Below are 18,015 nucleotides of genomic sequence, written 5' to 3' on the forward strand. Positions count from 1 at the left end.
ACTGGATAAATTTGAATCAGTGCTAATAACTGCTAAGACATAACCATGGTAACCCATTCACGTTCATGGAGAGAGAGAAAAAACACAGGAAATGGGGAACAGTCTGCGAGCAAGATAGGCAGGGAGGACTTGCACTAGGATTCTGGTATTAAGTCCAAGTGAAATGGGAAGGATGCTCTACAAGGCTGTGGGGAAGGTGCAGACCTTAGCAAGCAGAGCAGTTTCTCTGGCCCTGGCTCAGCTCTCCCTGCAAGCAAGATTCCTGGGGAAGGAACAGGGGCATCATCCTGGGCTTTGCTCAGTGTGTGCCAGTCTGCAAGGCAAAGCAACTGCGCTAGGTGGGAGCCCTGTACAGTACAGCAGGCTTCAAAAGCACTGTGTTAGAGCGCACACAGCTCTTTTGCTGGAGATAAGGACAGTCCTATATTCAGGAAAGTGCAGCACTGTGAAGGGTGCAACAGAACTACCCCAGCAGCAACTGCAGCAAGAACAAGTGGATCCTGTCTATACAGGTAGTTAGCAGGCCTGTCTCCAACTAAACGGTGTAGTATCCTTCTTCTTCATACAACATAGAGGAAGAAAATAACATGATTAAAATATAAACATTACTAAAGTTCTTTACTTAAAGAAATACTTGGCATGACAATAGTCCACATTTGGCTACATTAAGGAAAACAAACAAACAAACAAAAACACACACACACACAAAAAAAAACTTGTTTCACATTATAAAGTCCTATGTTTTTTTTTAATCAAGATCTCTTTAAAATTCAAAAGTAATAAATACCTCTTGAATAGTGCTTAGTACCTACAATTATACAAATATAAAGTAAGCATGAAAAAAATCATGAATCTAGTATGCTGCCTCAGAAGACTGGATCAAAATTATTCCTGATCATACTTTGTCTTTCCATTGCAGAAACTGGGACCTATTTCTAACAGTAAGAAATATTTGCTTACTTTTAAACTTTCACAAAAAAAAATAGGATAACATTAGAAGATGCTATACATGTATTTACTGTATAAGATGCAGATTTGCATTAAAGCATATTGACAGTTTCACCATAGAAAATTAACTGCTAATTCGGTTCAAAAAGAATCATGTATGCTTTAAGTTCAAAGACAACTAATTGTTTTGGGAGCGTTTATAGACAAAAAAATCTATGAAATCATCATATATCATACATTTACCACACCACAAGCCACAAAATCAAGCCGTAATATAGTTGGGTTACCAAATATTCTAATATTCTTTCATGATTCAGTCTGATAGCTTGCTTTTTCTTTTTTTCTTTGCTATATGAGAAAGACGCATTTAATCTATTTTAGAAAGCAATTTCACTTAAACTGAAGTGCAGTTTTCCAACAGAAGGAAATTTAGCCTAGCATACAATTCTCATGAGGGCTTATAGGAATTATGCTTGCATATAATGTAAAGTCTACAATTCTTATCTTCAGAAGGCTTGCCTCAGAATTAAAAATGAAAACATATACTATAAAATACTGATGGAAGTATGTCATATTGGTTTTGAATGAGAGCTGTAAAGTTAAGGTGTATGTACAAACTGTCTGAACTCAGTTGAGTATGTGATTTTAAAATTAATTTGCATGTTAAACAGAAACGAGTTCTTATGTAATATATAAATATTATCAATTTCTCCTCAAACTTCAAATGAAATTAATATATCTTCTCTCTCTCTGAGTCCTATTAAATTTCAAGGCAGGAAGATAACAGTTATGCAATATTGTTACTTTATATAGTACCTAGTCTAAATAGTTTATGTACATGCTACTACCAACTAGGTAATCCAATTACGCAATATGATTTTGAAACATTATGGAAAATATTAACCCGATGGTTAAAAAAGAAGGAAAAAAAGAGGTCATTAATGTTTCATTCAAAATTATGAGGATAGAGGTGCTTAGCCTGTATCTACACCTTCAAAGTCATGTTTCAGGGAGCAACTCCTGGTCTCCAGACCAAAACATACAGAACAGTTTGCATCCACCAAAAGTGAGCTGTCTGTGTCCACATGCATAGCATTTGACCTGAGTCTTCTCTAGGCTGTACAGAGGACCTCTAGGATGAAAAGAAGACTTTTGTTGTTGTATTTTATTTAGTCCGAATTAATAACCAAGGATATATAACAGCCTGCCACAGAAAGCTGTTTTTTCAGCATGATCCTGAGAGTGTGTTTTTCATCTTATGGTGAACAGCACAAGGACATTCAAGGGTGACAACATTATTTCTCCTAATTTGTCTACCTTACACTGCTTTTGGTTAATTCTGTCAGAACTGAAGAACTGACACAAACCTAGTATGTATCGTCAGGCTTATGCCACCTTAGGCAAGATGAAAGAAGAGGCTGCAACTGTACTGCAGTTGTTGAACTGAAAGCTTCTTACAAGCTCATGGCTATACTCTATGAATTCCTTTTTTATTTTTTTTCTCCCATCTTATTTTAAGAATAATAGTATTTCATTATCTATGGTGATCACATTCTGTATTTTCTGAAAATTTTCAACTACAAAGACAATCAATATGAAATGTAAGGTGAGAATCTTGAAATCTGTGATCACTGACTTTCACTTGCATAGTGATATGTAGTTTGGGACAATCTCTGTGAGAACTCTCCTAATGGAACTCTCCCATTCATGACAAATGCATAAAATGTCTAAAAAAATGTTAAGCTTATCAAGTATTACAACATCTTTCATATTTCCTGAAACATCATAGGATAGCAGAATCATCACTTACTGCGGTCAGTAATTATTGTTCTGGCCTCTTGATTGCTCGTCTTGTTTTTTAGATTTTGTGCTGCAGTTATTAGTTCATCCAGCTGGGGACGTCTTTGCTCCAGATCCTGTAGTATTGCCTAGTTGCACAGAAATACAAAAAATAAAATAAAGGAAAAAACATGTAGAGCTGTTGAGAAGACCATGTGTAGGGGCTTTTTTCCTGAGCCACTTTGATTTAAAGCAGAAAACTCTTTTGCAATTTCATATCTAATGAAGAATTTGGTCTGGACCTTCCATATAATGTCCATGTATTGTTATATAGGTGCAAATATAGCATACATACATATATAATACAAATAAAGTCTATCTTGTAATCACCATTAGAAATGAAGCCTATATAAGTAAATATAGAATGACAACCATTCTTCATTTTTAACCCATCAAGTTAAAACCCAACAGTAAACCTAAACCTATAAATCTATATAAACCTTTTTCTTTGCAAAAAGAAAGGATATTATTCTCTTAGACTATACAATGGATTTTTTTTTTTTTTTTTTTTTAAAGACATAGGGGTTTACATTGTCATCAGATTAGGCAGGATTTTTCTAGTAACTCATGAAGTCTAATTAATACTGTTTGTTTCTTAACATTTTAAGATTTAATTACTTTCTAGTGGTTTAAAGCCAATATATGACTGTTAACGTTAATTTTTCTGCCCTGACACCTTACCTAGAAGAAAAATAATCACCAGTCACAGTAATTTATGTTGGTCAAGATGTTATATAAAGCCCAGGCAATCTAACTAGTAAATCAGAAGGGGACTTACAGCTACTCACAGGGAAAAAGATTAGCTTCAGAATAATGAACCATAATCTTTATGAGGTAATAAATACTGAAATACAACAGTTTTATACACAAGCAAAATGAGAACTCAAGAAAAGTATGGCATATAAGATATATGTATATATTAGTTTAACTTACACTGAAGGATTAGGGAAGAGCAAACAAAGAATCAGATCAATAGTTTCCCAGATAAAAATCATCTGAAGTGTGTACTTAAAAGACATGGACCAAATCTAGCAACTTCAAACCCCTGTAATGCAGCTTTGCAGAATTAGGAGTTAGAAGTTTTTTATAGTATTTATTACCAAATTATGACAAAATAATGTTTTGGCCCACAATTCTGAGTCACCAGAACCCAGGAGTATGTTGGCATACTGCTAGCAGGTACAGCAGTATATCAATGTCAAGCTGACAACAAAGGTCACTGGTGGATTTTTATTTTTCAGAGTTCTTGCGTGGATAATGGTTACATAATTTGTTGGTATACTCATCTGTTTACAGACATCTGTTTGGATTGTTTTGTCTAAGTATTTTTTTCTTAAAACACTTTTACTATAAATAATTATACTTTATTTTTAAAGCTGTAATTCACTAATTGCAGTGCATAAAAAAAGACCTGCATCATCTGACCTTAAATCCTAGGTCCTCCAACCTAGATTAGGGTTACATAATTTCACCACGTTGAAGGTGACAAGTAAAGGACTAATATCATTTCCTGTGTGAGGGGATTATCAAAAGAGCATGAGGATATCACTTGCAATAAGTACAGCATGCATCGTCAAGAGCAAGCTACAAGCTCCACAGAATTTCAGTTTTGTTCAGTTATAAAACTCTTCAGAAAAAAAAAAAAAAAAAAATTCAAGATACACATCCAGTTATACCCTGTGAAATTCCAGTCTTTAACTTTTGTATCAGAATTTCCTTGAAAGCCTGTTATAACTGACTTTCTAAACTCATACATCCATAGCTTTGGATGGTATTTGTACTTCTATACTGATTGGATTGCATACAGAGACACTCAGTTAATGCAGCAGATTGAGTAATTAAGGAAAGAATTCTCATTAGAAGTCACTCCTTAGTGAAAGTACTTAAGAAAAAGGAATAAAATCTACTGATGCAGTTACTACCTCTAGATATCTATGTGCCCTCAAAACTATATTTTCAAGGAAGACAAGTTAATGAGTGACATGAATTTTACTATAGAAAAAGCAGTCCCATTGCAGCCTAACATCTGCATTATACACATTACCAAAATAGACTGTGCAGAAGGAACATTAAAGTACAACATGCTCAGATAATTGTGTGGTCTCTAACGTAATACTTCCCTTCTCCTCTTCTTCTCCCACCTTGAAACTGTTTAGAAGAGGAGAAGCAAATTAAATTATTCTAAGGTCTTACACCAACAATGACTCCCAAACTGTTCCCTAAACGTATTTTTTTTTTCTTATTTCATAAATTTAATGTAATGATTTATCTGAATTTATCTGATCCAGCCTAAATCTCCAAACAGATTAAATACTATGTTAGCAGCAAAGAAGAAAGCTTTTACTGTATGAAATCTAGAAAGAAACAAAACAATAGGTAAGAATGGCTCAGTAATGATCTTCTCAGTACAAAAATGAGCAACAGGTAAGCGTAAATGCTGTATTGAATGATTTTTTTTTTTTTTTTTTTTTGCTAACTCTGCTGCTTTCTTGGGGAGAAAAGTCTTGTCCCTATATGGACTGTGAGGACATCCTTCCCTCTGCCATTTAATGGAAATAAAATTACTGTCTGCCAGATGTACTAATGTGTTTTTTGAAAGGTCAGGAAGGGCATCTTGAAACCTCTATACTGTGAAAATATCTGAAGATTCTTGGACCTGTCAAGGAGACAATAATGTACAGCTACAGAGCAGATGCTTTTTTCTCAAGTCTTAGAAAGATTTCTCAGAATAAGGAAAAAACAATGTTCCTCAAATCAATATATTTTTTCTTTGATTCAGTGTCTGCCCAGAATCTTAAACAAGGTACAACTTTTTTGTTGCTAAAAAAACATTAGTTAAAATTGGTGCAATATTAATTGATACAATTTCACCAATTGGTACAATTTCAAAGATTTAATAAATATATATTCCATATGGAACGTAAGTTGCACATACAAATACAAAACCTGGTGGAAACATGGATAGAAGTAGTTGGTGAAATACATGATTCCTGAGCCTCCCTGTGATCCTGTAGCATAAACATGAACAGCAACACTTGAGATCTACTTATCTTTCTTGAAGTATTATCAAAATCAGAAAAATATTTCTTGGCTGGATAAATTAATCATACAAATGGACTTTGTGGGTAACAAGAGAGAAGTGCTTTGATGAACATGCAATAAAAGACCACTAAACACGAGTTTGAGGGGAAAAAAAAAAAAGGAAAGAAAAAAAAGACAGAGAAAATATATATATGGAGACACCATAAAAACTTTTACAAATTCAGCCAACTATTTAAGATTGTAAAACTGGATCCTCAACTGGAACATAAGTAGAAATCAGTAGAAAATATTGTTACAACAACCACGGGAAGAAAAACTCCTTAATAGTGGCACCCTGGTGGAAGCACAGCAGATGTAACAGACCAGATGCCTCTAATTTGGAATGTCCGCACACTAAATGAAATCTTCTATGCTATTTAGAAATGGGTAATACAAAAATAAAAGTTATTATGAAAGAATTTTCAAAATAAGTTAAGCAGAAATCTATCTAGTCTCCCTCAGGTCACTGAAAGCAACGGTACAAACATCTGGGGAGTCATCAACATAAAAAAGATACTTTTCTTTCATAAATACTTCCATTCCTATAAATATAATTTCCTGTTACTATTATTTACCTGATGTTCTGTAAAAGTACAATAATGTATGCTGTAAAACATTAAAAACCATATTTTAATCAATAATTATGTGTTAAGTGTAGGCCAACAGGAGTAGGTTAACAATGAACAAAGATTAGGGACAACCACAGTTGTAGAAATACAATTTCAAACCGCCAAAGAACTTTTATTTTTTTTTTTCCATATGAACGCCAAAGCAACAGTGCTTGGTGACACCACAGTAATGGAAAAATGAGGTTTAGTCATCAAACGTGCCTACATTTTGTTAAAAAATGATGCTACTCGCATTCAACAATCTTTCCACTTTTGTGGACAGCAGCTGCTCAAAAGAAAAATCTAATTTTCAGGTTCCTAATTTTTATGATTCCTTTACATGAAACCGGGGTTAAGTTATGGATCAAACTGTTTTAAGTCAACAACAGAAATAACTTGTATAAAAATTCCAAAAAAAAAAAAACAACAAAAACTGGAAGACATGAAGAGTGACAAATTAAACATTGAAATGCAAGGCTTGAGACTGAGAATTAAAATATTCTCTACCTTTACAACATATAGCATCCTGCAGCCTGTATATTTATCACTCCAGCCACCTGTACAACATAGGACCTTTAATTTTTTTCTTTTTTTTCACCTTTTCTGACTTCAAAAAGCTAATAGCAAATAAGCCCAAGGCTGATGTTGGCTAAAAAAGAGATTTAGAGCAGACCCTCCTGATTAAGAGTAAATTGGAAGCACCACTTTGTCATAAACAACACATGGTGAAGACTAAAACTTCCCAGCTGTTTGTGATGGTTTGATTAGGATCACCACCAACCTTGTTTAATGAGATGAACTAATGGACCACAAAAGCAATTCCTGAGTTGAACAACAAATATGGGAATGGGAACAAGAAAAAGATGCATTTTTCTTCTTATGAACCTAGTCCTTCCTCCAAACTCACAATGTTATTCTTAGAAGAAGCATAATTCCATTAAACAGTTGTCGAGGAAATGGTTTTCTTATCTTTTGAAAAATCCTAGAATCTAAATCTTAAGTTTAAGCAAGATGTAGATATGCTACACCTACAATTAATCTACATAATAAAATTGGCTTTGTTAAGTTATTCCACCCAAGCAAAATTTGAATGTTTTCTTGTCACTAAGCAGGAAGGGAGTAAGAGAGAAAGTGATTGTTTACATACTCGCTGCATTAATAAATAAATAAATAAATAAAAATTATAGTAATTAAATGCAATGGAGTTCTCTTTTTAAGACAACTTTTGTTTTGGCTATTAGTTGTTTCATGTTTTCCCTTCAAAGCATGCATAATTTTAAGAAAATAAGAAGAGCTAGACTTACTATTCAACAGCATTGCTAGCTGATTGGTACCTGTCAGTGAAATCAAAACATTAACAGATGGGGCACTATGACCTGAGTAATTTATATAGCTAAAGTTTTCATAAGCACTTATTTTTATGCCCACTCCAGAACTGCCTGTGCAGCCCTCCCCACTGGTTTAGTGAGTATATCAAACCATCAGTGCTGTTGTGGGAAAGCCACAAGTGACAACTAATCAGGTGTGTCACTAGAGGCACAAAAAAGCATCGTAGAACTTTTTGTATGATTTTTGTGACAGTAAATCAACAAATTTTGTGGCAATATGAATATCCGAGAAACTTGTACAACTCGGGAGTTGTACAGTGTCTTGTATAACTTATGGATTCTGGTTCATAGCAGGAAGTTATGACAGCAAAAAGTGCAATGTGCTTTTGGCATATGCTAACAAAGCCAAGCAAAATGGAGAGTAATTGATTTAAATCTCCATGCTTTGACCAACAATGTAAGGTGACGGTGATGGCTAGAGCTGAGCGAACTCTCACCCTCTCTCTTCCTCTCCTGTTCACCATCTATAAAAAATTACTTTGGGAGCAGACATTGCCTAGGGGAGGAAAAAAAAAAACAAAAAAAAACAAACAAAAAAACAGACAGGACTTTGCCTGAATCTGTTCTAAGACTCTCCTAAACACCACAGCAAAGTAAGATCTCTAAGGAAAGGTGACTGAACTGTAGAAGATAAAAACCAACCAACCAACCAAACAAAAACTTTTAAATCTGAGTTCACAGAGATATCAAGTATCCTGCTCCAGAACTGCAGGAGGCAGATACCCTTCTGCTCATCTACAAATGAGAGAGTCAGCAAGGAAAAGTATATGCAGCATGGGTCAAGGTCACAAGGAGTGACCACCAAACTGGGTATCAATACTAGGAAAAACACGGCGCACACACCCCCCCTTTATGCTGGTATCCAAGAAAGAATGAATTTAAACTACAGTAAGAATGCAAGATTTTCCATCTTTATCAAAGGAACCTACAATTTCACAAGAAGTTGCAAGAATGCTAGGCTAAAAACAAATAAATAATTAAAATTATTCTTAACAGCTACCAAGGCAACTTATACTACAATATGTGGAGTGATAGAGGACTGTAGCAGAAGTGGCCGAATTAGTGACTTTTCCTGGGTAACTGATAAATGAAGATTAATCCAGAATCTTCAGGAATGCTATGCAGTTTCAGATGTGCTATGTGCTAAACAAGATTCTCAGATAAGATTTTTTTTGGACAGACTGTGCCATTTTTACAATAATGAATTACAAACAATCCAAATTGATGAACACTGGCAGCTATCTCAGACACCATCTATGGGAACACAAGCAGTGAACAGAGGGGTATTACATAAGGAGCATACTGTCTATGCTATTTTGTAAATATGGTGCATGTCCAGGGAGGTAGTCAAACCTTCCTCAGCTTGCTCATTCTAACTGAGATATCTTGATGGACTGCACTAGAGTCCATCCAGGATGGAGAGAAGATCAAGAGGAGAATAGGAAAAAATGACAGCTTAGTATGGTTTGGGAATGAATCACTCTCAGACAATTGGATTTCACTCTATACCCACTGGTGGGAAGGGGGGGGGGGGGAAGCTAAAGATTAAACTGTAACAAGTGGGAAAATATTTAAAGATTCAGATGCTTAGCTATAATGAGATTCATTCAACTAAAAGAACATGGTGATAAATCATGTGTAAAATCTCAAGACTGAAACAGGATGACAGTTCTAGGAGAAAATCTGAGCAGAAGTGAACTGTGTATGAAATCACAGCCTTTTGTCCCCATACAATGTGGATGTTTGACACTACTTTTATTTGCAATAAAGTATGAGCATTATGTAAAAGAGCATGAGTTTCTCTGTTACTTGATTACCTAAAGAATCAGACAAAACTATTCCAGGGTATCTGATGTCCTTGCAGACAACCACACTCAAAAACTTCATTGATGGGACCCAGTATTAGGAGGTACAGAGCTTCCCCAACTTCTATATTAGACAGCAAACAGAAATCTCTCATCACATAGTTACCATTTTTGGAATGTTATTTGCAAAATTTACTATTTTATTTCTCCTATATAACTAACATTTTTCAGAGTAAGGATTTTTCCACTGTGCTTACAAATGTGTGTTACCAAGAAAATGGAGAACAGCTGTTCCGTTTCTCGAAGCTGCAGCTTTTGTTTTTGCTTTACTGGAGTTTGTTTTTTGGATGATGGTGGTAGTGTGAACTCCTTTTATCTGAGATTGGTCTGGTGAAAATTGCACTTGTCAATGCACTTCAAAAGTAAAGTAAAATGTTCTTTACCTTGTCACATATTTAAACAGAAAGTATGTTTACCTTGCATACAACAGTGTTGAATACACATAACATTATGTTATGAACAGAGGCAACACAAACAGGTATTTTTAGCTATCCTTTTCATATATATATATATATATATGAATATATATATGTATATATATATATATGAATATATATATATATTATTTTTTTTTAATTAAAAAAACCAAACAACTACTATATGTTTGTGGAGAAGAAAAGCTAAGAGCTTGACCAAAGATGGTCCCCAAGTTATCCAATTTTACAGGGAAAAAAATTGCTTGAATCAATATTTTGCTCTCAATAAAACAAAATACAGAGTGACTTTCTACTACTACTATGGAAAACAGAAATCTACTTCCATCTACTATGGAAATTTCTACTCTGGAAATCCATGTTTACTTTTAAATGGAGTTTTCTCCGGGAATAACAAATTAATAACAGTTCATAACAATTAAGAAAAATGAGATAGATTGGCACAGCATCATTTGAAAAACAAATCCAGAATCTGTTATATCAATTGGTTCTTAAAATTAACTTAATAGCTCCTGGGTGAGGGTGTTGTGCTGTTCTTATTTACCAGCTTCTGATAAGAAATGGAATAACTTTAGCCCAGATCTAGTAACTTGAATCCTTTTTTTCATTCATATTTAATTATCATTCTAAAAAATGAGAAACACACGAAGTAAAAAACCCAATTTTTATACCTAAACCTTTCTGGCATATTCAGAAAGGTTTTTTTCCTACTGTTATAATTCTTTCAGTCTTTTTGTTTTGCTTTGTTTTTAAATTTTTGTTTGAGGATTATATATTTTTTTTTTTGTTGTTCATTTAAATTTTTACTTCTAGCCTTTATTCCCTCATGTTTCAGTAGCTATGTACTTAATTAAGTCCAACAATAATGCAGAAGGTAAAAGTAGAAACCAAAATAAAGGAAAAATTCTGATGTTCATATTTCATTAACAGTGAAGGAAGGAGGGCAATGTATGCAACGTGGATACTGCAAGTCCAAAAAAATATTTGAAGACTGAGGAGATTATGAAGAGAAAGCAGTGGTGTACTGTAAAATTAGTTATTAAATGGTTGGACTGGGCAAGTCTTCCTTTTATAACTAATTTTAAAGAGATCTCAAGTTCTTAGTTGCCAGCAGGAATTATTGAATTACTAATACCAACTCATCTCGGTAGTGTCACAAAGATCTCAGTCTTTTGAAAATACCATATTTTACACTCAAAAACTACAATTTGCACTTCGTGTCATAAGAAGATAAGGGGTAGGCTGAGAAACAGATTTAAGTGCTGCATACTTGATCACTACATGTAGCTAAAGTAGGAGCTGTGGCTGAGTTAGGTCCCCAAGTTATTTTGCAGTGTGAAAAGCAGGTGGAGAGTAGATGTCTCAGAAGGGAACTCAGCCATGTGTAGGCTGTGTGGAAAGATGCCTAGCCGCTGCGTGACTAGAAAGACTACACAAGCACTCCTTTGATCAGTTCTGTGTTGTCTCAGGTGGAGGGTGTCCTGATGAACTCTTTTCTGAGTAGTGCTGCCACTACTAGGCACAAGCTAACACCGACCAGAACTGCCTGGTGTAAGGAACATCTCTGAAAGGTAGGGGATGAGAAATACACTGAAAGCAGGTGACTCACTGCCTAGATGGATGTCTTATCCACTAGAAAACCCACAAAACACCACAAAAAGGCAGCAGCTCTTCCTCCTGCATATCCAGTGAATTCCCTTTTGATGTGCTGACAGAGAACACCCAGCAGATATTCAAGCGAGGCAGGTGAAGGAAGGCTTACTGTGAGGATGGTTTAAACTTCTGCAGAGCAGGTTGGAAGAGCTTCAGTTCCCAGGCAAAAGCCTAAGCAAAGGAGCATAGCAACCTACACTGTTGTAGAGCTGAGTGCCATCAGAGTTAGGCAAGGGGGTCCAAGGCTGAAGGCTGGGAGACAGGCAGCTGCGTCCTGCAATTGGCCTCATCTTGCACCATTCTGGCATTTTATGGAGCCACTCCTTAAGTCATTACAGCTTGCTGCAGAAGGTGAATATGTTCATGTTAAGGGCCACTGAAGACAACAGCTTTCTGATAAAACAGTAATTATTAATTATGCAGACAAAAGTGTTAAAAATATATATTAGCAGGAAACTGAAGGCACAAAAGACATAAGTTCCTGGTGTTGAATCTATTTAAGAAACAGAGCAGATCATTAAAGAGTGTAAGAGATTCCAAACTGTATAAATTCCGAATTGTATAAATCAAGGTCATATGTTTTTTAAATAGTCAACCACAACTTTGAAGAGCAGGAAGAGGAATCCCTACAAAAAAATCCCATGGATTATGGTTTTATAAACAGTACATGATTTTATCAGTCCATTCTAATCTTGAAATCTATGAATTTATGAGAAATTTAAAATGCATTTTGGATTAAATTTCAATTCATATATATAATTCCAATTTATCTGAGGTAGATTTTCATCATCTGCTTCCTCAGATAAGTATCAGTCCTGCTTACCTTCCCTTCCCTCACACAGTCATAACGTAATTTAGATATATTTAATCAATTTTTGACTGAGAACAGTGTTTAAGCATAAACTTAAGCATATAACTGGAGCCATTTCTTGTTCAGACAAGGGGAACTCCTACTATGAACAGTTAATGTATTTCATCTGTAACAATTGCTTGAGGCAGAAGGTGCAGACATTGATTAGTAGCTTGCAGAGGAGTAACACAATTATACTTTACCAGAAGAAATATCAGCAGTTTTCTTTTTCAGAACATATGGTTTTATTATTTGAATGACAGTTTCAAAAATATACCTGATATAAACAGAAAACAAAGAATCACTTGTAAAGTGGAAAGACAATACTATAATAAATGTAGGCACAAATGATTTCCTTTATATGTATATTTATGTATACAGACACAAATAAATATGTGTATACACAAGCAGATATAGATACTGATTTTTCAATGGGCCTTTTCAATATTTAAGATGAAGCCCAAGGAAAACTATTCCAGTCTGGTAGGAACAGAGGAGGAGGATTTATTGGGATATGATTACAGTCCATTTATGAACATAAGTTCCTTGCAAAAATGGAAATAACCTTAAAATAAACTTCACCATTAAAAGTAAAAATGAAAATAACCTTCCTTATATTATATTTGTACGTTAGTTTTGAAATGCTGACATTTTTCCACAGACAGGTTTTTCTGTGAATTGTGATAGATTGTTTTGCTACTGTAATTCCCTTGCTTTAGAGAAAGAGCTTGGTTTTCAGACAGTCAACTTTTTATTGAGACAAAAGAATTAAAATAGGCATGAGACTGTCTCTTCCAGTGCATTTTTATTTACACTTAGTTCTTGTTATGTTTTGTCAAATATGAACATTTTATAGATAAAGTACTTCCACAGTTCCAGAGAGAAATAGGCTTGTCTCCAGGTTTTAAGCTGGACTGTTCTCATATGCTTGCTCTCCCTTGTAAGATGGGCCTTAGCTATACGATAAACACTACACATTGCTTTGCATTAAAAATTTTGACTGTATTCAGAGATTCACTACATTCAGTTCCATAACAGTGTCACTCATGGCTGAAAAAATAACTCTGAAGATAGGATGAATGTATATCATCCCTTTTTAGTGTGTTGTTTTTCAACATAAGAGGTTATTCTTTTGAATTCACAGACCTCAGTTCCTAAACCCAGGGGCTTATAGCACTGCCTGCTAACAATTCATTAATACAAAATGTTCATCTTTACTAGCTAATCCAACATGTTTTTGAGCTTTTCACTGACTTTTAACTTTTTTCCATGCCAATATGGTATTTATCATACTAGCTCTGTCACGTGATTTCTCAGAAAGCACAATACAGTGATACATATACACTTCTGGGATAATCATATACAAGTTTACCATATCTGAAAATTTGCCCTTATCTGATCTGTGATATTTTCACATCTTACTTAGTAAACTAGTAATGTGCAAGAAAATGTCATAGCATATAAAGGATAAACTAAGGATTGATGCAGCCAATTCTCCAGGGGTGACAAACCCAAATTAACTAGGAGGCTGTGAAGATGCATCTGGACCCTTGTCTCTGTCTCTCCTTTTCTCTGTTAGCATAACAAAGTCAGTTCAACTGAAAGGCCATATTGGGAGGTGGAAACAAGAGCTTGCAAATGCGTTACATTTTTAAAAATTAATGATTTGTATCTCCCTATGGAAATGAGAGTATTGCTAGATTGTGACAAGCAGTTCTTCAAGAGCTAAATCCTGGAAGGACTCCAGACTGAGGTCACTGGCTTGCTGCAAAACCAGCCTGCAAAACTGGGAGGTATTTTACAGTCTATGCTGCTGAAAAATGTATCTATCTTGGCAAATTTTTCTTATTCAGCTTTTTGACCTTAATCCTTCTACTCTCTTGAAAATTATCACATACGCTTATGAAAACAACCTTCTTTTCCACCAGAAAAAAAAAAACAAAAACAAAAAACACCAAGATTTATTTTTTCTTGAGAACTACATGTGAAGGAAAACAATTCTTTTGTCCGTTATTAATTATTAACACAAGAAAACAAAGTTTCAGAAGCTACTGTTTATGTTGTTTCTACTTTATCCCTCCAGAGTACCCTTCTATATACCTTCATTCCAAGCATTAGAAAATGCAAAGATGTGCATTGCAGCCATTGTCCAAGGGACTTGAAGAACTCTCTAGAAACATAGGCTAAGGCTCATAAAAACAAGAATGAACAACTGTGCTAAGAAATAAAAGAGAAATATTACACACAAGACAGAACAGATGCCATTATCGCTTAGCCCTGATGAACCAGCTAAAAGCAACATCAGTTTATTTATCCATGACAGAATAATATATTCTGGTTAAAACCAAAACAAAACTCTGAAGCGCTGACAAGTTTCAGAGCTATGCCTCTGCATGTCCAAATGCTCTGTGTCAGCTACTTTCTCAGAAAGGGTATTGAGGGCTATGGAGGCAGCACTGGATGATCATTTCTCATCTGTACCTTGGCACTGATGCCACTATGCTGGCTTACTCCCATGCCCCTCTTCTTGCTTTCAGTCTGTGCCTTGTGCTGGAAAGCACAGAAGATAAAAGTAGCAGGGCCCCTGCCCTAAATAAAATAAATGAATAAACTAACAAAATGAAAGAAGCAAGCTTGCAAAGGAAACATAAAATAGCTGGGCTGCTTTACTGGAGATGGGTACCTGAAGAATGGAGGATGATGGGAGTATGCATGTACCTAAAGTCACCATATGTCATTTTGAAATTTGGGCAACACTGGGACAATATGCCAAAGAAGGGCAACACCAAAAACAGTGGCATAGAACATTATTAAGGCTATGGTAATAGAAAAGTTATGGTTTTTATTTTAATTTATAAACAGATTCTTAACAGTGGAATTATAGCTGTGACCTCATTTTTCATCCTCTGTATTCCAGGTCTGATCAAAATCAGTCTGGTTTAACTTATTTGAGCATAAACCTACTTTTCTTTAAAAAAAAAATACAGAAAAAAAAACACAAAAACAAATAAATAAAACAAAAGTAGTTTCAAAAACCTGAGTAAACTTTACTCAGTTTCTAGATTCCTTTTTAGATTCCTTTCAAACTTTAATTACCCACTGCTGCAGATGTGCAGGCATTCAAGATAACATAACTATAACTGATTCAGCACGTATGCCAAGGTAGTTCCCTTGTGAAATGATGGTTTATTGTTTTCTAATGTCACTGTAGATCAAAGAGAAATGTTTCAAACTGTCTTCATGGCATGAGACATTGCAGATCACCCAAGTTGCTCTCTAGGAGGACTGCTCCCCTCCATAAACAACTAAAGTTACATAGGAGATATATTAAGAGAGATTTCTATAGATACAGATGATTGCACGGAATTTCTGACAGAGGGCACGTTTACTGAATTACCTCCAAACTGCAGCTCTATCCACAAACTAACAACCACTCAAACCGTGAACAGCCTGGAAGCACTATCATCCACATTACTCATACTGAATGAAAAAGTCATCTCCTGCCACAACAGCATTAACCCCAGGGCCAGCTGGAGGTGCCCAGAGCCCAGTACCACTGCAGGTTGAACATGAGCTCCCTGGTACAGGGAGCAGCAGTTCCTGCCCCACACTGCTCCCTTCCTACCCCGCTACCCAGCCATCACTGTACCACAGCCTGCAGCACCTGAGTCCGCAAGCTCCAGGCTCAGCACAAGTACACGAAGGCAGCTTGGGCCTGACACTGGCAGCCCAGGAGGGCAACTTCATGGCTCAAAATACTTGGAGAAGGAAGCACAAAAGTCATGGGCAAGCAGTGGTCAGGGGAAAACGGGAGTGAGAATGAACAGCAAGAGAGAGGCATGAAAGGCAGGGGATGGACGTTTAGGAAAAGCAGTGGTATGCAAGAGAGCAGATAACTGATATTTGAGCTGTGCACTCCAGAAAGGCAGTCAATTCTCAATTACCCATGGATGATTTAACCTGAATTCTGGATTAAGTACTGCATGGGCTAGAGACACTAAAGCTGATTCAGTAAAGAGCAAGCTTAGGTCAGATAGACTTAACTAATGAATGCAGAGCGTTGTGTGAACACAGCTATGTAATTTTTGGGGCCAGCTCAGCAGTACGGTGCCTTTCAGGAGCAGCCTGAGTTAATGAGACCTGATGAGTCTCAACTGACTGCATGCAGAACCACTTACCTGATCCTGCATCTGCTCCCCAGCTTTATGTCACTGAAAACAGCTGCAACGAGCCTATCTGTTATCAAGGCACCTCCACAGTACAGCACTACTACTAGTATCCATGTATGCATGCAGGTGAGTGAGAGAGAAAGAGGTCAGACCTTCACTGTTGCATATTCAATATATATATATTTTTAAAGGTACAACAGTTGTGGATCATCTTCATGGAGCATTCTAAGGATTTCTGTACTAACGGTCCTTCATAATTTAATCTTAAATATATTTCTTATTATTCATTCTGGAAGGATATTTTCAAATATTTGTTCTCTATTTTGACCTCTATGTCACTGCTTAGTCTGGCTGTTGATTAGAATTTGCTGCCAGCAATCCTTTTAGCTATCTGTTGTTGTTGTTGCTCTTCCCTACGTCTTCTACCATAAAAATATACGTACATGTATATAGTATGTATCTGAAATGTATATATGTATACATGTATGTATACACATACGTTGACACATATATATGTATATGTAATATGAATCAGTAGTCAATAATCTGGTAAGGAAGTATACCCATCACAGGTGGCCTAAATAGCTTCCTGCACTGTCATCCACTGTTATGCCACCATTGGCAACACCTTTCAAACCTACTGCCCAGTTCTCTTCTGCAACACTGTACAAAGCAGAGATTATTCTCCCAGATGCTCTAAGATTTGTAATCATTTTGGTTGCAACATTTTAAAAAAGCAGAATCAGTTGCTGAAACTTTTGACATGTTAGACTGGAAAAAAAAAAAAAAGGCAAAAAAAAAAAGCAAGCTTGTTCCGGCATTAATCCTAGCTGACAGCTTCTAAGCAGAAGGTCTCCATGTGAAAGAAAATAAACAAGCAATACAAATTTTGTTTGTTGTAGGACACCATTTTTACCTAACTCAGAATGAATTGTAATGTGGCAACTCATGAATTTCGGTTGTAATACTTGCTTAAGCAATCTCATAGTCTTTCATAGTTACCTTTGAGAACCTGAAATGGATGTGTATTGTTCACTTTTGAAAGAAGGATAGAGAACCCAAGAAATTTTTGATGAATAAGTCTAAGTTCTGTTCTAAAACATATTATCCATCAATCTGTGAGCAAAGGAAAAAATAAAAGGTAGCAGCCAACAGTTTATCAGGAATAAGTAATAACCAA

At 35.6% G+C, this 18,015-nt stretch overlaps 1 protein-coding gene across 10 annotated transcripts in view; it reads right to left on the reverse strand.

The window, feature by feature from the left end:
* DMD (dystrophin) overlaps nt 1–18,015 on the reverse strand; it is a 1,245,415-nt gene that overhangs the window by 311,492 nt on the left and 915,908 nt on the right. For all 10 annotated transcript variants that reach the window (XM_082770266.1, XM_082770264.1, XM_082770258.1 and 7 more), the window contains one exon: nt 2,759–2,876. In XM_082770266.1, the coding sequence (XP_082626392.1) occupies nt 2,759–2,876 (118 nt within the window). The remainder of the gene's footprint in view (nt 1–2,758; nt 2,877–18,015) is intronic.

Source organism: Aythya marila (assembly GCF_965140915.1).
Source record: "Aythya marila genome assembly, chromosome: 1".
Taxonomy (NCBI): Eukaryota; Metazoa; Chordata; class Aves; order Anseriformes; family Anatidae; genus Aythya; species Aythya marila.